The sequence below is a fragment of the Ceratotherium simum genome, chromosome 18, assembly GCF_057802395.1.
Source record: "Ceratotherium simum simum isolate JZ-2026a chromosome 18, ASM5780239v1, whole genome shotgun sequence".
NCBI lineage: Eukaryota > Metazoa > Chordata > Mammalia > Perissodactyla > Rhinocerotidae > Ceratotherium > Ceratotherium simum.
This window is the reverse complement of record NC_141917.1, coordinates 1,139,824-1,161,444: the sequence shown is the minus strand read 5'-3', so window position 1 is coordinate 1,161,444 and position 21,621 is coordinate 1,139,824. Positions and strand designations below refer to the sequence as shown.

At 50.3% G+C, this 21,621-nt stretch overlaps 1 protein-coding gene across 1 annotated transcript in view; it reads left to right on the top strand.

The window, feature by feature from the left end:
• The window catches only part of LPCAT1 (lysophosphatidylcholine acyltransferase 1), a 62,153-nt gene extending 44,498 nt beyond the window's left edge, over nucleotides 1–17,655 (top strand). The window contains exons 9-14 of the mRNA XM_087443097.1: nucleotides 5,476–5,558; nucleotides 9,032–9,157; nucleotides 9,791–9,944; nucleotides 12,687–12,785; nucleotides 13,764–13,905; nucleotides 15,333–17,655. Of these exons, the coding sequence (XP_087299223.1) occupies nucleotides 5,476–5,558; nucleotides 9,032–9,157; nucleotides 9,791–9,944; nucleotides 12,687–12,785; nucleotides 13,764–13,905; nucleotides 15,333–15,517 (789 nt within the window). The 3' untranslated portion in view covers nucleotides 15,518–17,655. The remainder of the gene's footprint in view (nucleotides 1–5,475; nucleotides 5,559–9,031; nucleotides 9,158–9,790; nucleotides 9,945–12,686; nucleotides 12,786–13,763; nucleotides 13,906–15,332) is intronic.
• Nucleotides 17,656–21,621: the final 3,966 nt, after the last annotated feature.

Here is a 21,621-nt window from a genome sequence, read left to right as displayed (position 1 = left end):
GCTCACTAACATCCGTGTTATAGGTGTCCCGGAAGGAGAAGAGCGAGACAAGGGGGCAGAGAATCTATTTCAAGAAATAATAGATGAAAACTTCCCTAACCTAAGGAAGGAAACAGACATCCAGGTACAGGAGGCACAGAGAGCCCCAAACAAGATAAACCCAAAGAGGCCCACACCAAGACACATCATAATCAAAATGTCCAGAATTAAAGATAAAGAGAGAATCCTAAAAGCCGCAAGAGAATGTCAAGTTACATACAAAGGAAACCCCATAAGGCTATCAGCTGACTTCTCAGCAGAAACCTTACAGGCTAGAAGAGAATGGCACGATATATTTAAAGTGCTAAAAGGAAAAAACTTACAGCCAAGAATACTCTACCCAGCAAGGTTATCGTTCAAAATGGAAGGAGAGATCAAAATTTTCCCAGATAAGCAAAAATTAAAGGAGTTTGTCACCAAGAAACCAGTGTTACGAGAAATGTTAAAGGGACTGATTTAAGGGGAAAAGAGAAGACCACAAATAGGAAAAAATTATCTATTTCCATGATTAGAACGTAATGGATACAAATGCACAAAAAAGAGGTTGGATATTATATCAAAAACATAAAAGGAGGGAGGAGGGGAGTTAAAGAGTACAGCTTTCAGACAGAGGTCAAACTAAAGTGACCATCAATGCTGTATAGAAGAAGTAAGGAACAGAGAAGGACTACTAAAACACTGAGAAAAAAAAAAAAAGTTAAAAAGTGGCAGTAAGTACATACTTATCAATAGCTACTTTAAACGTCAATGGACTAAATGCTCCAATTAAAAGGCATAGGGTGGCTGACTGGATAAAAAAACAAGACCCATATATATGCTGCATACAAGAGACACACTTCAGACCTAAAGACACTCACAAACTGAAAGTGAAGGGATGGAAAAAGATACTCCACGCAAATGGCAATGAAAAGAAAGCTGGGGTAGCAGTACTCATATCAGACAAAATAGACTTTAAAACAAAAACTGTAAAACGAGACAAAGAAGGGCATTACATAATGATCAAGGGAACAATCCAACAAGAGGATATAACACTTGTAAATATCTACGCACCCAATGTAGGTGCACCTAAATATATAAAGCAATTATTAACAGACATAAAAACAGAAATAGACAGTAACACAATAATAGTAGGGGACTTTAACACTCCACTTACACCAACGGATAGATCATCCAAACAGAAGATCAATAAGGAAACATTGGCCTTAAACGACACACTAGAACAGATGGACCTAGTAGATATATATAGAGCATTCCATCCAAAAACCGAAGAATACATGTTCTTTTCAAATGCACATGGAACATTCTCCAGGATTGATCACATATTAGGCCACAAAACAAGTCTCCATGAATGTAAGAAGATTGAAATAATACCAAGCATCTTTTCTGACCACAACGGTATGAAACTAGAAATCAACTATAGAAAGAAAATCAGAAAAGCCACAAATACGTGGTGATTAAACAAAATGCTACTGAACAGCGACTGGGTCAACGAAGAAATCAAAGAAGAAATCAAAAAATACCTGGAGACAAATGAAAATGAAAATACGACATGCCAGAATTTATGGGATACAGCAAAAGCGGTTCTAAGAGGGAAGTTTATAGCGATACAGGCCTATCTCAACAAACAAGAAAAATCTCAAATAAACAATCTAACAATGCACCTAAAAGAACTGGAAAAAGAAGAACAAACAAAGCCCAAAATCAGTAGAAGAAGGGAAATAATAAAAATCAGAGCAGAAATAAATGAAATAGAGACCAAAAACAATAGAAAAATTAATAAAACCAAGAGCTGGTTCTTTGAAAAGATCAACAAAATAGACAAACCTTTAGCTAGACTCACCAAGAAAAAAGAGAGAAGGCACAAATAAGTAAAATCAGAAATGAAAGAGGAGAGGTTACAACAGACACCTCAGAAATACAAAAGATTATAAGAGAATACTATGAAAAACTATATGCCAACCAATTCGACAATCTGGAAGAAATGGATAAATTCTTAGAATCATACAACCTTCCAAAACTGGATCAAGAAGAAGTAGAGAATTTGAATAGACCAATCACCAGTAGGGAGATCGAAACAGTAATCAAAAACCTCCCCAAAAATAAAAGTCCAGGACCAGACGGCTTCCCTGGTGAATTCTACCAAACATTCAAAGAAGACATAATACCTATCCTTCTCAAACTCTTCCAAGAAATTGAGGAGGGGGGGAAGCTCCTAACTCATTCTATGAAGCTGACATTACCCTGATACCAAAACCAGACAAGGACAACACAAAAAAAGAAAATTACAGGCCAATATCACTGATGAACATCGATGCGAAAATCCTCAACAAAATACTAGCAAATCGCATACAACAATACGTTAAAAGATTATACACCATGATCAAGTGGGATTTATTCCAGGGATGCAGGGATGGTTTAACATTCGCAAATCAATCAACGTAATACACCACATTAATAAAATGAAGAACAAAAATCACATGATCATCTCAATAGATGCAGAGAAAGCATTTGACAAGATCCAGCATCCATTTATGATAAAAACTCTGAATAAAATGGGTATAGAAGGAAAGTACCTCAACATAATAAAGACCATATATGAGAAACCCACAGCTAATATCATCCTCAATGGTGAAAAACTGAAAGCTATCCCTCTAAGAACAGGAACCAGACAAGGATGCCCACTGTCAGCACTCCTATTTAACATAGTATTGGAAGTCCTAGCCAGAGCAATCAGGCAAGAGAAAGAAATAAAAGGGATCCAAATTGGAAAGGAAGAAGTGAAACTGTCACTATTTGCAGATGACATGATTTTATATATAGAAAACCCTAAATAATCCACCAGAAAACTTTTAGAAGTAATAAACGAATATGGTAAAGTTGCAGGATACAAAATCAACATACAAAAATCAGTTGCATTTCTGTACACTAACAACGAAGTAGCAGAAAGAGAAATTAAGAATACCATCCCATTTACAATTGCAACAAAAAAAATAAAATACCTAGGAATAAACTTAACCAAAGAGGTGAAAGATCTGTACACCGAAAACTATAAAACATTTCTGAAAGAAATTGAAGAAGACACAAAGAAATGGAAAGATATTCCGTGCTCTTGGATTGGAAGAATTAACATAGTTAAGATGTCCATACTTCCTAAAGCCATCTATAGATTCAATGCAATCCCTATCAAAGTTCCAACAACATTTTTCACAGAAATAGAACAAAGAATCCTAAAATTTATATGGAACAACAAAAGACCCTGAATAGCTAAAGGAATCCTGAGAAAAAGAACAAAGCTGGAGGTATCACACTCCCTGATTTCAAAATATACTACAAAGCTATAGTAACCAAAACAGCATGGTACTGGCACAAAAACAGACACACAGATCAATGGAATAGAATCGAAAGCCCAGAAATAAACCCACACATCTATGGACAGCTAATCTTTGACAAAGGAGCCAAGAACATACAATGGGGAAAAGAAAGTCTCTTCAACAAATGGTGTTGGGAAAACTGGATAGCCATATGCAAAAATGAAAGTAGACCCTTACCTTACACCATACACAAAAATTAACTCCAAATGGATTAAAGACTTGAATGTAAGACCTGAAACTGTGAAAGTTCTAGAAGAAAACATAGGCAGTACGCTCTTCGACATCGGTCTTAGCAACATCTTTTCAAACACCACATCTGACCGGGCAAGAGAAACAATAGAAAAAATAAACAAATGGGACTACATCAAACTAAAAAGCTTCTGCACAGCAAAGGAAACCAACAACAAAACGAAAAGCCACCCTAACAATTGGGAGAAGATATTTGCAAACCATACATCTGATAAGGGCTTAATCTCCAAAATATATAAAGAACTCATGCATCTCAACAACAAAAAAACTACCAACCCAATTAAAAAATGGGCAAAAGACCTGAACAGACATTTCTCCAAAGAAGACATACAGATGGCCAACAGACACATGAAAAGATGTTCAAAATCACTAACTATCAGGGAAATGCAAATCAAAACTACAATGAGATATCACCTCACGCCCGTCAGAATGGCTATAATTAACAAGACAGGAAACAACATGTGTTGGAGAGGTTGTGGAGAGAAGGGAACTCTCATACACTGCTGGTGGGAGTGCAAACTGGTGCAGCCACTATGGAAAACAGTATGGAGATTCCTCAAAAAATCAAGGATAGAACTACCATATGATCCAGCTATTCCACTGTTGGGTATTTATCCAAAGAACTTGAAAACACCAATTTGCAAAGGTACATGCACCCCTGTACCCCTCATTGCAGCCTTATTCACGATAGCCAAGACTTGGAAGCAACCTAAGTGCCCATCAAGGGACGAATGGATAAAGAAGCTGTGCTATATATACACAATGGAATACTACTCAGCCATAAGAAACGACGAAATCTAGCCATTTGTGACAACATGGATGGACATTGAGGGTATAATGCAAAGTGAAATAAGTCAGAGGGAGAAGGTCAAATACCGTATGATTTCCTTCATTAAGTAGTAGATAAAAACAACAATAAACAAACCCATAGGGACAGAGATTGGATTGGTGGTTACCAGAGGGGAAGGGGGGAGGGAAGAGGGTGAAAGGGATAATTCGGTACATGTGTGTGGTGATGGGTTGTAATTAGTATTTTGGTGGTGAACATGATGTAGTCCATGCAGAAATAGAAGTACAATGATGTACACCTGAAATTTTTACAATGTTATAAACCAATGTTACCGCAATAAACAAAAAATTAAATAAATAAATAAATAAATAAAATGTAAGAGAAAGATTAGAATTATATGATGAGAATTGATAGGACTTCAGCATGTTCCTGTATTCTTAAATATCCGCTTTAAAGAAAAAAGGCTCGGTGCTGGTCTTTTGCCTTTTCTGCACGCGAGGGTGGCAGCAGTGTGTGGGACTTACTCATTTAAAACGCTGTATAAGCATCGCTCATGCAAAGACGTGTCCATGGGATGATGTATTGTAATCTCAAAAGGCAGTAGATGTCAAAAAGCTACTAATAGTCTACCTTTCATGTAGAAATAATTTGTTGTGTTATTTACAACACAAACTGAGACCTTTAGAAATGGAAACACACGCAGTTCCTTTGCATCTAAAGATTAAGGCCCTGTGTGCAATTAGAAATACAATGCGCTGGCAAGCAAGAGCTTCCATTTCAGGGGAGCGGGCACTCCTGGTGAGGAATGGTGGGTTGTGAGTTTTCACACGTGTGTGTACGTGCACATGTGTGCATGCATTGTGCATGCGTGCGTGTGCCTGTGTGACAGCTTCAAAGAAAATTCTAATGGGAAGTGCTTTGACCGATCTTACTTTTGTCAGACTTGTGGTTGTCACTTATGGTGGCCTTGGTAAGGCAGGTGTCTTGTGATGCTCATGGAAGTAACACATCCTTCTCTGTGCTCAGTTCCTTCCTGTGTACAGCCCGTCTGCGGAGGAGAAGAAGGACCCCGCCCTGTACGCCACCAACGTGCGGCGTGTCATGGCCGAGTGAGTGAGCGCCCCTCTCCCATAACTGAGTCAGAGTGTGCGGGGAGCCCAATGCCCTGGACGCCCCTAAGTCTGGCTCAGCACTCTTGTTTGCCTCCTGTTTTCCTCTTTTGCTATTAAGAAGCCAATAGCGTTGGGAAAATTGGGTTTTGCAAAAGCAAATGAGCAAGCGTTGACTTGCGCGTTGGCGACGGTGTGCTTGGCCGTACACTTTACGCCCCTTGTTTTTGTCGGGTGGCATTTCTGCTTATTCACTATTGGGAAGATGATTCATCGTCGCTTCGTTCTACAAATTTCAAATATACCCAGAGCCGTCATTCCCTGGGTGCCACGTCCGCGTGGGCCCGATGGAGGCAGGCGTCGGAGCTGTCGGCAGAGTGCCGCCCGGGCAGGCTGGGGGATCGGGTTGGCATGTCCCCGAGCTTGACTTCTCCTCTCCCCACACAGTGTTTATTAATGTTCTTGCTCCGTCTTACTGAGTTCAGTGTGGTGTTTGCACACTTCCTCATGTGCGATAACTCCTGCTCCTTACTCAGCAAGTGTGCTCTCGGGATAGTCTCACTTCCCACTTCCACGTGATTCCCAGTTGTCTCCGAGAGTGGTCGCGTCAGCTCCACTGCCACCCCTCTGATGGCCTTCCTCCCTCTGTGTCCCATCCTCTCCGCCCTCCTCCTCTCTCCTTCCGGGCAGCAGGGGCTGCCTCTGAGCTCGGCCCTCGCGGTGCCAGGAGGGTCTCAGTGCTCAGCAGCTCTGACAGTGAGCGTCACCCATGGGGGGTCTGCTTAGCTGCGGAGGGGTCTTGATGGGGGCTGTTGCTAACCTTGTGTGACTGAGGGTCCTCAAATGAGCTCTATCTCCTCACTGTACACACATCGTGACCCCACTGCAGTGCGTCTGTGAGACCATGTTGAGCAGAATCACGCATTCATCTCAACACGCGTGAGCTAGAACTCATCACGGCATTCAGGCTGTCTGCACGTGCCTCAGAAGAGCAGAGTCCAGCAGACACGCCCCTCTCTTCTCTTGGGCACCCCCTCTGGAATTCTGCCTCCCTCCTTCTCTGAATCACACCCCAGGACACACATGGAGCAGCCAGTGGTCAGGGTGTCTTGACCATCTCGGCCTTTGGGAAGTCAGGGTGCTCAATGGCACCTTTGTTCAGACTCTTGATAAAGAAATAGTGTCCATGGAATTGCAGGCTTGACAGCTTAGGTGCAGTTTTTTTTAGTACACATTCAAATAAATTAACTATTAAAATTTTTTCAGGAGCCAGCCCTGATGGCCTGGTGGTTAAGTTCAGCACACTCCACTTTGGCGGCCTGGGTTCGGCTCCCGGGCACCAAACCACACCACCCGTCTGTCAGTGGCCGTGCTGTGGCAGCAGCTCTCGTAGAAGAACCAGAACTTAACAACTACACACAACTAGGTACTGGGGCTTTGGGAAGTGGCGGGGTGGGGGGAGAAGAAGAAAAAAGGAGGAAGACTGGCAACAGATGTTAGCTTAGGGCGAAGCTTTCCCTGCAAAAAAAATATATTTAAATACGTATCCTAAAGAAACTTATATGATGTCAAATACTATCTATATTAACGGAGGAGGAGCGTCATACATTCAATGGAAAAGGGCAGATAATCCATTGGGCGCCTCCATGCCTCAGCGGCTGCAGTAGAATTTCAGAAACGTGGAGGTGGGTTGTCACCTCCCTGGTCCTTAGTCCCCCTGAGTGTGCACCTCGGAGGGGCCAGGATCCCAGCGAGCTTTGCAGGGATCCTGTAAAGCTGGCCTTGTCCCACCTTACAATTCTGGCTTCTTTCCGCAAATGATTACACCCAAGTTTGCCACAGGGAATTCTTTTTTTGTTGTTGTTAATGCAGTGAATAACTGTTGTTTTTTTTTTTTTTTTTGAGAAAGATTGGCCCTGTGCTAACATCTGTTGCCAATCTTCCTCTTTTTTTTTCCTTCTTTCTCCCCAAAGCCCCAGTGCATAGTTGTGTATCATAGTTGTAGAGTTGTAGCTCTGCTATGTGGGACGCTGCCTCAGCATGGCTTGATGATCGGTGAGTAGGTCTGCACCAGGATCCAAATCGGTGGATCCTGGGCCACCAAAGCAGAATGTGTGAACTTAACCACTATGCCACCAGGCCAGCCCTAGCCAAGGGGAATTCTAACAGCCATGGAAAAAAGACTTCTGAAAGTCCCTATTTCCTTATGACGTGATTGCACAGAGCATTGTCATGGCAACAGGGAACTGCTGTCGAAATGATTGAAAGCCTACTCAGTTTTGGGGGGGTGGTTTTCTGTACTTGGTAAATTCCCTACCATGAATGTGTGTTCTGTAATAGTCAGGAAGAGGTTATTTTTCATGGAACCTGACGCAGCTCTGTGGAAGAGTGCCTGGGTGAGGGCTGTGGCTTAGGTGCTATGTCTCCCCCACTTTCCTCCAGCTCCCCTGGCCAGTCTGTCCTGTCCTGCAGGCCCCACAGACGCCCCTTCCTGGGGAGGGACAGACAGAGGCCCCACTCTGGCAGGGTGGGCAGGGGCAGCCACTTCCTCTCAGGGAGGGGTGGCTTCTCCTGTTTGTCAGTCACAGATGGGAACAGCTCAGGGGACAAGCCTGCCCTCGTCCAGTTAAGAGAGAGGAGGGGCTGCGAGCCTTTGGACCAGCGGGGGTTAGGAGGTGGGTTTACGCCGTGTCTTGGGCGTGTTCCTCCCGTCCAGCCTTTAGCTACAGGCCCATGTGCTGCGTGTGCACTTCTTCCCTCACCCAGCACGTTCTCTCGGAATTGCTAGAAACCCTTTGCCCTGCCAACAGGAGGCAGAAGGGACGAGCGACTCAACGGCTGAGTCAGGAGTCCTGAGAACGGGAGTTTAGAAGGATTTGCCTGCTCCTCAGGCGTCTTCACGTTTGTGGGTGTTTTAGTCTGGTTTTTAAATTACGTGTTGGCTTCATTCTGCTGCTGTTGGCGTGTTCACCTTCCTGGAGTTCCTTCTCCAGCCGAGCGCCGGTGGATGCACCAGCTCTTCTCGTGCAGAGCTGCCCGTTTCTCCAGCTGCCCCCACATGTCAGCCAGGGGGTGACGCCTTTCCTCTGGAAACTTGTTCTTTCCATGATTTTCACTTCCGCTCTGGACACCACCTGTACTCAGATCAGTTTCTTCTTTTAATGTCTAACTGGAGTAAGTTTTATGGGGGCTACAAAACTAAAACACCGAAGCCACAGGTGGACCATGCCTTAGATCCCCCAGCGGGAGGAGTCGCCCTTTGAATGTGCACATCCTCCTGGACAGAGCAGGATGCAGGGCTTGTAGGAGGTGGATTTCTGCCGTTGCAGCTGGCTCAGGAGAGGCCACGAGGGAAGGGCCTGTGGGGGGACCTCTGTCATTTAACGGCCTTTGCCGACTCCTGCGGCCGCCACAAGCAGCCCTCTGTGGCCCCGGGGGGCCAGCTGACGGGTGCCCCCCTCCCTCTTGCGCAGGGCCCTGGGCGTTCCCGTAACCGACTACACGTACGAGGACTGCCAGCTGGCCCTGGCAGAAGGACAGCTTCGCCTCCCCGCGGACACCTGCCTTCTGGAGTTTGCCAGGCTGGTGAGGGGCCTGGGGTGAGTTTGCTGGTTTTTCTTACTCACGAGCGGTTGGTCAGACACGGAGCTCCCTCTGCCACTGTGACGGGCGTCAGGCTGTGGGCTTAGGTGACAAAGGTGACAGCAAAGTGTGATTTGTATCGGCAGTGCGGGGCGTCCTGGGAAGCGCTGCCAAGATGCTTCTTACAGACGGAGACGCCTCAGGCCCCCATGAGGTCTGCACCCGGCACCTGTTGACAAGCGAGCTGGGGGTGGAGCGGGCGCCCAGGGCCGCCTGGAGAGAGTTCCTAGTGCTTGTCCTCAGGGTTTTGTGGTTTTTTTCAAATACCAACTTCAATCCACTTAGAAGTAACTTAAGACCCTTAATGCTTGGCACCAGCTGTCGCTTTATGGGGACCGTCACAGCTTACAGACTGACCTCCTGGAGGGGTGGGGGGAGCCCGTGTGAGGGGGTGTAAATGCTTGTGTAGACACTGAGGCAAACACATTGCATGCCTTCAAAGTATTAGAACACCTCTTCCTGAAAATGAACTTGCCAGTTGTTCAATAAGTAATTTTAATATTTTGTTGGGTGTTAAAACATAACGGTCAGTCTCCTGTTGTTAGCATCCTGTAATTTATTGAAAAATCATTCTCTCTTTTTTTGTTTAGCCTAAAACCAGAAAAACTTGAAAAAGATCTGGATAAATATGCAGAAAGCGCGAAGATGAAGAGGGGAGAGAAGATCGGTCTCACGGAGTTTGCAGCCTTCCTGGAGGTCCCCATTTCAGACACGCTGGAGGACATGTTTTCCCTGTTTGACGAGGTAGGGCTGTCACCCCAGGAGAGGGCTTGGTGGCAAAACCTCCGACTTTTCAAAGGATAGGTTGTTTTTGTTAAAACATAAACATTCTTGGGGTAGGCCCGGTGACGTAGCGGTTAAGTTCACATGCTCCGCTTCGGTGGCCCGGGGTTCGCCGGTTTGGATTCCGGGCGCAGACCTACGCACTACTTGTCAAGCCATGCTGTGGCAGGCGTCCCCCATTTAAAGTAGAAGAAGATGGGCACGGATGTTAGCCCAGGGCCAATCTTCCTCAGCAAAATTACAAATGTTACCTCAGGGCTAATCTTCCTCACCAAAAAAAAAAAAAAAAAAGTAAACATTCTTTAGATCATTTTGGAAGTAAAGAAGGAAAACCACCCCTCATTGGCACATCCTACCCTCCCACCCTGTCATTTGGGGTATTTTCTCCCGCACTTTTAAATGCACATAGAAATTTGAAATTTAAATTAACCTTTGCTGATAAAAACACCTGGGGACTTTTAAAGCGAATCGCTAGAAGGTCTCATGATACCACACAGCTATGCCGGCCCAGGGCCCCTCCCTGGAGGCCTCCGCTGACCCAGCTCAGCAGGGTCTGCAGCATTTCTAGACTGGCCTGGAGGTTCTCCATCGGCCTCTGTCTGGTGCGTGGGGATTTCTCCTGGTATAGCCCCCGCTCCCCTCTCACCCTCCACGCATCGTCAAGTCACATGTCTGGCTGAACCAGGAGTCAGCATTCACATCGCCACGGCCCTGGAGACGTGGAGTGGCCTTACTGGGTTCGGGGAGGGCAGGAGGCAGAGCATGGGGCGGGGCAGGTGCCACGGTTAGCCAGAAACCTGCCATGCTGCCACTCCTGGGTGTTTGTATTGCAGTATGGATACCTGTGCTGGGTCCTGTAGGAGTTGGTCATGCGGCAGGGTGTGTGTTGCGGGCATCTTTCAGCTGTGAACATGAATGTTCCATGTGCACAACATCATGTGTTTTGTGTGACAACACTGAGTGTTCCGTGTGACAACATGGCATGTTCCGTGTGACAACACTGTGTTCCGTGTGACAACATGGCGTGCTCTGTGTGACAACATGGCATGTTCCCTGTGACAACACTGTTCCGTGTGACAACATGGCGTGCTCTGTGTGACAACGTGGCATGTTCCGTGTGACAACACTGAGTGTTCCATGTGACAACATGGCATGCTGTGCATGGCAGTGAGGAGTGAGCAGCGTGTCTGGGCTGTGGTAGACCAGGGAGGATCGAGTGAGTGACGTGGGCACGTGGAGACCCTCTGTGAGCTTGCAGACCATGCAGATCACCTGACCCTCTCCTGCTGATGAAGCCTCGCAGCACAGAATTCGGTGTGTTCTCCCTCTTCTGACCAGAGGGCTGATCCAGAAGCAGCCCTCTCCCATGTAAAGATGAACGTAAAGGCGGCTGTTACGTGCGTCGAGGGTGCGAGTTTCTGTTGTTGTCGGAGCCACAGCTGGGGCTGCATTCTCACTAGGGCGCTTTGACACCTGGAGCGGGTTGAAACGAGAAACAGTGACGTGTTGTGGCCTGGGACGTGTCCTGGTGATGCATTGTTGGCAACCATCACTGAGCTCCAGGCATCTCACCTCGGTATGAGGGTGCATTTTCATGTTCCACTATTTCGAGGATGCAGGGGTCTCATGAGGGAGGAACCCTCTCCGCTTCACAGAGGATCTCAGACCAGAGGCGAGACCATCCCAGAGCCTGAACGGGCAGGCTGGGGGCCACATGTGAACTCGCCCTGCCTGGCACCCGAGCTCCTTCCCGAGACCATCAACTGACCCTCAGCTCGACAGTGGAGTCTGGGGCCATGGTGGGGAAGGCTGACATTTCCCCTCAGAAGACGCCAGGCGCCCGTGTGCCTCGTCCACCCCAACCCATAACCTACAGGCTATGGTAGACACAGAGGTGGACGATGGCACCAGAAGTCTTCTCTGTGACCAGGAGTCCTCCCTCTGCCCCGAGTCCTCCTCTCCCTCCTCCTCGTTGACCAGGAGTCCTCCCTCTGCCCCAGGTCCTCCTCTCCCCCTCCTCTCTGACCAGGAGTCCTCCCTCTGCCCCAGGTCCTCCTCTCCTCCTCCTCTCTGACCAGAACTCCTCCCTCTGCCCCCGGTCCTCCTTCCCTCCTCCTCTCTGACTAGGCCTCCTCCCTCTGGCCCCAGTCCTCCCCCTCCTCATCCACCCTGTGGCTCATCCCTCTCACTGTGGCCGCCCGCTCACTCACAGCAGCCTCCCGTCCGCGTGAGCTCTTGCACCGCTGAGGGTGTTTCACACAGATTCTGCGTCCGCAGCTGGCCTGGTGCCGGGTGTTCAGCACCACACACAGCCCGGGACTCGCCTTTATTCTGTGTGCTGCCTGTTTTGCCACAAGCAGACTAGGTTCCCAGGCCCAGACACCAGCATCGCTGTTTGCTGTCTGTCTGTCTTTAGCGAAGCCTTGGCAGGTGACAGCTGTACCTTGCCAGTACCTTCTCGAGCAGCTTCCTGTGGCAGGTCATCGACTTGGAAATTAATTGTAATGGCCTCCACAAGCGTATGGGGTGCAGTTACATTGGAGAAACCCGCTGGTTGTAAATGTTCTTCCAAGATATTTTCCTGTAGACAAATGCTGTCAAGTCAGTGTGGAGCTCACCTTGCCATTCGCAGCAGATGAGACCCTGGCTCTCCCACACGTGGGGGTGGCTGGGCTGTCGCCTGAGAGCGTCTCTCTCTCACAGAGCGGAGCTGGCGAAATGGACCTGCGGGAGTACGTGGTCGCCTTGTCTGTTGTCTGCCGGCCGTCCCAGACCCTGGACACCATCCAGCTGGCCTTCAAGGCAAGTGGGGAGTTGACGTGGGTTGACTTGTAGAGACAGTGGGACAGCTCACATCAGAGCTGTGACCCGTTTCTGTCTCCCTTGTTATGTTGGCAAACTTCCTATTTGCCTTACTGCTACTTTCACATAAGTTTGTACTAGCCATTGTTTATAAAGATGCCCCCATGCCCCCCCGAGTCGATTTCCTCCTGAGGGGCGTGGAGTGGGGTCCTCCTGAGTCCCGGGGCACCTGAGTAAGACTGGTAGCCCCACGCCCCCTTGACTCTCCCAGCACAGCCTCCGAATCAGCCTCTTGACCAGGGAAGGCAGGGCTTAGAGAGCTAAGGAGCTGCCTGGCCCAGCGTTGTGCAGAGCCAGGCTGTTCACCACTGTGCAGGGAGTCTGGGGAAGGCTGTGGTGGGGTCCTGGCCCCCTGCAGATTTACCTGGCTGCACTCGGGGCTGGCCTCACCAGGACACTGTCACCGGGGATGGAGCTGGACAGGCTTTGCCCACCTGGAGACATGATTTTGTCAGGGTCTTAGAGTGGGTGTGTCTCACAGGTGCAGCTCACATTAGCCAGACCCCTGAGAGCCTGATGTCCACATGAGGAGGCCTCTGGTCTGGCTGCTCAGAGAGCCCCTTCCTCTCACTTCCAACCCCAGCAGACCATCCCCACAGCGACTCTGGAGACTCCCCTGGGCGGGCGGCCGGGTTCCTTGTCTGGGTGTCCTGCTAGTAGCCGTGTTGTAGGGCGGGCGAGATGTCTGTTCCAGACGGACACCTCGGCATCAGAGACTAAAGTCTGGTACTTACCGTACAGTGTGTCTACCACGCTCGCCAGCACTCCCTAGGGATCAGTTGGCACTCTGAGCAGTGGGATCAGGGCCTGCTGGGGAGCCGGATCGCCTGAGGAGAAGTGGGCCGCCCTGGACAGTGGTGCTGGCGGGGGCGAGGACAGAGGGGTGGCTGCAGGGTGACGCTGACCTCTGGCTTGCAGATGTACGGGTCACCGGAGGATGGCAGCGTAGACGAGGACACCCTGTCCAGCATCCTCAAGACCGCCTTAGGGGTGGCGGAACTGGCCGTGACCGACCTTTTCCGGGCCATTGACCAGGAGGAGAAGGAGAAGATCACGTTTGGTGAGTGGGCCCGGGAGCAGGGGAGGGTGGCCCAATTGTGCAGGAGCGTGTCCCCAGGAGATGGGCGGCGGTCCCAAATGGAGTCCCTGCCCACCTGTGCTCACCAGGCCGCCCTGTCCTCTCGTGCAACATGGAAGTTCTCAGGAGGAAGGTTCTTCCCGAAACCTGGCCGGGGCAGGTGGGAGCTTCCGACTCTCATTTCTGCAGGCAATTCCTAGAAGCAAATTCCAAGCCTGCTGTAGAGCTCAGAGCCCCACAATAGACGCCGTCCCCCGGGGCTGCAGGCAGCCCATGTCGAGGCCAGGCTGGGACAGGTGGCCCACGGGGGTCCACAGTCAGGGTCCCCATGGAGGAGAGAATCCGCGTCCCCCCATCAGGAGTGACCTCTGCAGGTGTCTCCTCTCCCGGGAGGTTTTGGCTTTGTCACCTGTAGCCACACAAAGTGGAGGGCTGAGATCCTCAGGGACTGCAGGTGGAGGAGGGGCTGGGGCGGCAGGACCCGGGAAGGCAGTCCCCTCAGTCTGCTGGCAGGCGTGCATATTTCAAAATCAATGCATATTCTTGCTAAAAAAGAGTCGATGTTTGCTCAGGAAAGGTGGCTGTTCATGCCTTCTTTGGCCGTGTTTTTAAAATTGTGCCCAAATGTCAGACACGAGCGTGTGTGTGTGTGTGCATGCATGTGTGTGTGTCTGTGTTAGAAGTCGGCAGTGCCCCCGTGCCTTTGGGTTTCGTGGTTGACGTTTGCAGTGAGCTGACCCACTGCAGACCTTTTCCAGTAAAAGCTGCTCCTGGTTTCTCACACGGGAACATCTGTGTTTTCCTGCAGCCACCTGGAGTCTGCCGTCTCCTGCACCCGGGCCCTGAGTGTCACCAAGCCCTGGGGGCCCTGAGCACTCGCCACCCCGACACAGGGCCCAAGGCCACTCAGGTCCCATGACCAGCTTAGAGGGTGACCCCCACGCGTGCCTGGTCTCCCCAGAGCGTGGACGTGTCCACCGATAGTGCCTGCCTCGTGCAGTCCAGGTCACCGCCTGAACGCTTCATCCTGCCCCTAAAACAGCTCCTTTGATGGACAGTGCCTCCCTCACGCACTGAGTGCCCAGAGTAGACCGTTGAGTGCAAAATCCTGCGATTTCTTTAGATTTCCCCAAAGCAGGAATAGGTGAAGGACACAGTAGCCACCCCTTTGTTTTCACAAGACTCAGCGCACAGCAAAACTGAAGTGTGGGCGGGCGGCCTGCTCCCTGTCTGGTTGTCTTGCTCATCTCCCTGTCTGGTTCCTCCCCTCACCTCCAGAAGCGTCAACAGAGTCCAGCCCTCCCCGGGGGGTGAGGTGACACCCACACAGGCCTGGGGAAAAGAGCCCCCAGACTCCAGACATTGGCCCCCAGACGTCCCAGTAACCAAGGGTGCCTTTGTCTTTCCAGCCGACTTCAACAGGCTTGCGGAAATGCACCCCGACTTTGCAGAGGAGTATCTGTACCCCGACCAGACGTGTTCTGAGAGCCGTGCACAGCCTCCCCCGGCTCCAACCCCCAACGGCTTCTGTGTTGACTTCAGCCCTGAAAACTCAGATGTTGGGAAGAAGCCTGTTCGTAAGAAACTGGACTAGGATGGAAGGATCTGGAGAGACGAGGCCTCTCCCTCCCCAGCTCTGAGGCCATGCCGCCTCCACATGGCGCCAGCCCATCTGCTGTGACAGCCCCCGGGTTCCACTCCCCCACAGACATTTGCTGTCCTCAGGCCCGAGTTCTGGGAGACCCGGGGGTGGTTCTGACCCTGTTTCTTTGCAAAGAGCCCGGCGTGTGGCAGTGCCTAGCAGAGCGGTGGACGGGGAAACACGCGCTCACCCACCCTGGGCTCCTGCACGCCGCTCTCCCTTTGGGCAGCTCTCTCGGGCCGGGGGACAGGGGCTTGTTCTCCCTAGAGGCTCCTGATTTTCACTGTCCCTCTCAGTCCTTCCTAACCTCCTCATCGGTCACTCCTGGCAGCACGCACAGCCGCCAGCCCCTGCGCACACGTGAAGTCCTCTCAAAAGAGGACACGCGTCACGCGCCTGATTCCGGCACAAAGTCTCTGCCGGCCAGTGTGGCATCAGTGCCCAGGGCCAGCACCTGGTTTTTAAAGTTTCTATATTTGTGGGAGCTCATGCGCATTTTATAAACTTCATTTAGATACTTCAGGAAACATTCAACATTTTTTTAAAAAACAAAAGAAAATTGTTTTTATACTTCATTTTCCTTTGAGGGTCAGAGAATATCTTCTCACGGGCCCTTTTTTGGTAGAATCTGAGGCTGTGTGGGCCTCGACTTAACCTTCTCTCCAGCCTGTCCACCAGGTAGACACCTCCCCATCCGGGCGACCCTCTCCCTTCCCGGGTGCTCCTCAAGCCCCCACTTTATACCCGTTGCCAGCCTGGTGTTTCTGTTTCCACGTCACATGATCCACTTCTCTGTAGCATAGACCCAGCCAAAGCCTGAGTGTTGGGGAACGGGGCAGCAGGGGGTGCAGACGGGCATCCCGATTCTTGGTGGGCGGGTGTGGCTGCATCGCAGCGAGGATCCCTCAAGGCTCAGGACAGACACAGCAGGTCCCAGTGGAGGTGGACCGTCGTCCCCTTTGCATGGGTTCTGGGTAAGATCGGGGAAACAGCCGCCCGTGTGTCTGGCTGACCTGCCTTTCTGAAGACAGAGGAGCCACGTGGGAGGGAACGGTGTGGAGAGCACGGCAGCAGGCTGAGGGTGTCCGGCGACAGCCTTGTGCCATGGCGACAAGGGTGGCATCAGCTCCACAACAGGGAAGTCGTCTGTCCACGACCATGGGGTTCAGGTCCCCTCTCTGAGTCTGAGGTGCTCCAGGCACGGGGAAAGTGACACTGGTCACCTGGTTCATCTCCTCTCGGCATCACTAGACACCTGTCCTTAAAGCACAATAATTATTACCACAGACCCTGGCTTGTTCCCGAAAACCAAGCCTCTGGGTCTGTTTGGGAAAAAAATTCATTTTGAATTTCTAAGATGAATTGGATTTTATATTGGTGGCATCCCTATGGAAAGTGACCCCAGGGCTAGAAGTACAGGGAAAATGTGTGCTGACTCCTCGAGGTGTGCGTGATGTGCGTTTCTGCCCATAGATATTGGAAATGGAGGGACATTAACTTCTGTGGCGCTGACCCTCTGCCTTGTTCCAACCACACACTGCCAGCCAGGCCGCGGCGGGGATGGGCACTGCGGTCGACTCCAGGGCCCTGGCTCGCCAGACACAAAGGAATTCCAGTGCAGCCGTGGTAGCCAACAGTAATTGATTTTATAATTATAGATGCATAAATGGTCCTTTTTAAAAGAGAAAAACCTACAAATGACCAATGAAGGAGGTGAATAGACTAAGATATTCTGAGGGAAGGGGCTGGAATGGTGGCCTCCGTCCTTCATGTCTGTGGATGAAGAGTTTTTTGAATGAAATGCTGCTGTGCATTTTCAGGAAAAAAATCTCTGATAAACAGACTTTGAATGGATGTTTGTCCCTCCTCATTCCCTTTCCCTCTTGTAGCAATGTAGCGCCCATGGGCATTCAGAACTGTGAATGTACATAGTTTTGAGTTAAATCCCTTCCTGTGAGATGAGGACAAGAGGGGCAGGTGCAGCGCGGCCCCACCTGCAGGGTCCCGCTGGGCACGAGATCGAGGGCTGGGCGCGTGTGGGAGACCAGGGGTTCTCGATGGAATGAATAAAACGTAAACTTGAGGATGTATCTTATTGTGTGTGGTTTTTTAATTAGAAAAACAACAGACACATCCTAGGCTGTGACTGGACAGCTGATCAAGATGAGGTTCCCAGTGCTCTTCTGGCACGTTCGGAAAACACGATAATTGAAATTTTATAGAAAAAGCTTTCCTGACGCAAAGGGAAGGTCTGGACTGTTTTGATATCCTGTGGGTAGTGGCTAATATCCTACAGAACTCGGACCTGCATGGCTGCCTGCCTGCCTGGGAGTTGATTTCTGTAGTTTCTCTGATTTAAACGCACACGGCTTAAAGACGCTTGTTGTGCAGAGAAAATGGATCTTGGCTTCCGTCCTGTAATTAAATCAGTAAAGGAGTTATAAATAGAAGTAAAAGAAACAGAGCTGTTGTATTACAATTGCAAAACCTTACATGAAAAATCAAGGTAAGGTAGCCACGGCTCCAAGACTGGAGTAACACTGACGATACGTTCACAGCAATAAGCCCAAGAATCGGGCTGCAGTGAGTGTGTGAGGCCTGGCCCCACGCGGTCAGAGGGAAGAAGGATGCACAGCAAACCAATGCATGGTCATTCATGCAACAGGGGTTTTTATTTACTTCTCTGTGCTTTTAGGCATTTGCCCTTTTTAATGCAATAAATGGGCATTGCCTTAGAAATTGGTTAAATTTGGTTTTTTTAAAGAGGGTTTAAATCGGAGACACGCTCAGACTTCACACTGAGAGCTGCGCCCGCCGGAAGCTGCTGCTGCGACTCCGCTGACCAGTTCAGCAGGACGGAAGGAAGGGGCGAGCCGCCCGCCTCGGGCGCTGCCGCGGCTTCGCTGGGCGCTCAGCTCTCCTGCCCTCCGGAGTGAGGCCCGCTTTAAGGAGACGCGGGCCCTCGGGAAAAGCGAAGCCACTCGAGGGGCCCGGAGACTCCTGCAGAGGCGGGAGCAGAGGAAAGGCAGCTCTGCACCCCGCCGTCCCCGCCCCCCGCTGTCTCCGCCCCCATCCCTGGAGTCCGCTTCCCCACAGTCTCCGGCCCCGCCCACGAAGTCTCCGCCCCCGCCCCCGCTGTCTCCGCCCCCCGTCTCCGCCCCCGCCCCCAAAGTCTCCTCCCCACCATCTCCGCCCCCTCGCCCCTCCGCTCCCCGCCCCCCGCAGTCTCCGCCCCCCCCTGTCTCCGCCCCCAGTCTCCGCCCCTGCCCCAGTCTCCGCCCCGCCCCCAGTCTCCGCCCCCGCCCCCAGTCTCCGCCCCCCAGTCTCCGCCCCGCCCCCTTTGCTTATGCACCGGAAGCAGCTGCAGGAGAGCGACAGAGCAAGCCCCTGGCCAGAGGAGCGCAGCTCCAGATAGTGACCAGCACTGTCCGTCCCTTCAGCTACCCAGTGTCCATTCTCACCCTTCTTCCGCAATGTGAGCTACGTGCGTTGTGTGTTTCCTCCTAACGTGATAGAATAATCACTCCTCCAAACGCAGATGCTTTGACCTCCCAAAAAAGTAAAGCGCCGGTGAACCTTCATATCCCTCCCCGGATGACGCTGATTCTTTTTCTGATGCAGTCACACGCCCATCTGGATACTCTCTAACGTCAAATCTCAGTTACAGAGTCCACCAATGTTCCCTCTGTAAAACAACAGGTGCGCTGAAAAGTGGGGAGAACGAGTAAGCGGTTAACAAGCTAGTGTGCAGGCTCTTGTGCACGTTCACATGTGTGCACACATACACACACGTGCACACACACTTGCCAGGCCAGGAGGATGATTCGCATGGTCGCCACTATCCTGGTCTCTGGCTCCCTATGAGGTTGTGCTAATATTACAACCTCTGTCTTCCGCTCCCCGCTCCCTCAGCTCCAGCCGGCACTGTGGCAGGTCAGGGTTCTTTACCTCGTGAGAGGATTCAGATTCCCATCCCACGGTGTCTGGAGCCTTTATTACAGCGTGGGTCGTGAAGGTGTCCAGAGGATCCGCTGGGCTCCAGACACAGCACCAGCCCCTGCCCAGTCGGTCAGCAGGATCGGGAACGCTCTCCTTGCCCTGTGGGTTCAGGGGCAGGAGTTCCCCGAATAGCTGGTGACCTTCTGAACTTTCAGGGCAATGGATCAGTTGTGTCCCCAGCTAGGAGCGTTCTGTCCTTGGGAACTAAGACCTTTAAGGCAAAAGAGCCCGAGGTTGCAGAGGAGAGAAGCAGAAATACTTGAACGTCTTACCAGTCAGTGAGGCCAGATCCGTGAGCTGCTGAGATTCAGGGTCAGCAGGTAGACTTACTCATCACTCTCCTTTCCTAGGGCAGGTCACTGCAGGTCTGCCCAGCGTCATCATCACTGTGTCCCCATCTGAGAACACAGCCCCTCTCCTGGGAAGGACACAGGGAAGAGAGAGGTGACAAACCAGGCACAGATGTTGAATCCTCTACGCAGAAGTGGAACACATCAGTTCAGAGGGAATCTGCAGCCACAGCTGAATTCAATAGGCAAGGACGTATGTCCTGGAGCCAAGGCCCTGTAAGGAGGGACAAGGGATATTTTGAACAGTAACACAAGGCCCTACAGTAGCTCCTGGGTGTGAGAGAGAAGAGTCATCTCACCGCCACCCTGGAGTCACAGGCGTGTTCTGCTGTAACACAGCACCGCGCTGGCCCATAGATCAGTGCACATCCTCTGTGTGATGGAGGCACACCCATCGGGACCTTGCAGGGTGCCATCCCCTCGAGCGGCCTCACTGAAGCTGCAGAAGTCGTTCCCCCGTCTGTCGGGCCAGCTGCTTCTGGCTGGGGGCCTTGGTGAGAGCGGGTGTTCAAGTGTGCCCTGGTGCCCAGCTTCCTTTGTGGTAAAATAAGCCCCTTGGCAGTGGAACACGAGGTGGGCGATGGTGAGGAAGCCACTCATTAAGTCCACAGATGGTGCTGGCAGAAATACTGAGGACAGAGAAGACAAATCTCTCTCTGGAATAAGTGTATCAAGACGAGGACAGATATTTTCCCCCAATGATGAGGGGTCCAGTGTAACCAGCCTGAGCCCGGGGAGCGGAGCGACGTCTGGCGAAGTGCAGGCCCGCCTTCTGACAAGCGGGAGTCCACTGGTACCCCCTCAGCCCAGGGTGTCCCTGGTGGATCAGCTCTGTGTCGTGGATCCATGCTTCGTCTCAGTGCATCCTTCCAGGGCTGCTTTGGGCAGGAGGCTGTTAAGGAAAGAGGGAAAGAGGCAGGTCGACATCCACCATGCGGGTCCTACCCTGGACGGGGTTACAGGAGGTTAGACACTGGAGAAAATATCGGTGAGCCTGAGCATGTAGCAGTGTGTGGTCCCAAGGAAGCACAGACGGAAAAGAAAACCAACAGAGAGAAAACTGTTATGAAGTGCTGTCACATGTGATTGGAGTCCCAGGAAGGGGAGATCAGGACAGAAAAATTATTTGATAAAATAATGGCCAGATTTTTTCCAAACCTATAAACTCAGACATCCAAGAAGCTCCATAAGCTGCAAGCAGAACAAACATAACAGAAATACAGCAAGGCACATGATAAAATTCTGAAAGCCACTGTTAAAGAGAAAATCTTAAGAGCAGCCAGAGGAAAAGAAAACATCACTGAAGAACAAAGATAAGAAGGAGAGCAGATTTCTGAGCAGAATCACACAATCCTGAAGACTCTGGTGGCATCTTCAAAGGAATTAAAGACTAAAAGCATCAACCTAGAATTCTGTGCCAAAAGAAACACCATCAAAAGTCAGGGCGAAATAAAGATGTTTTTCAATAAGTGAAAGCTGAGATAGTTCGTTGCCTGCGGAACGTTATCACCGACAACGTTTAAAAGTCTCCAGCAGAAATCATAGAACACTGTGTGGAAATCTGTGTCTGCACAGAGGGTTAGTATCATTTGAAGGTAGACTTTGATGTTAAAAATGCGTATTGTAAACACGCCAAATAAAACACAAAAAATAACAGAAACAGACATATGACTAATAAGCCAATAGTAAAAATAAAATGAGATATTT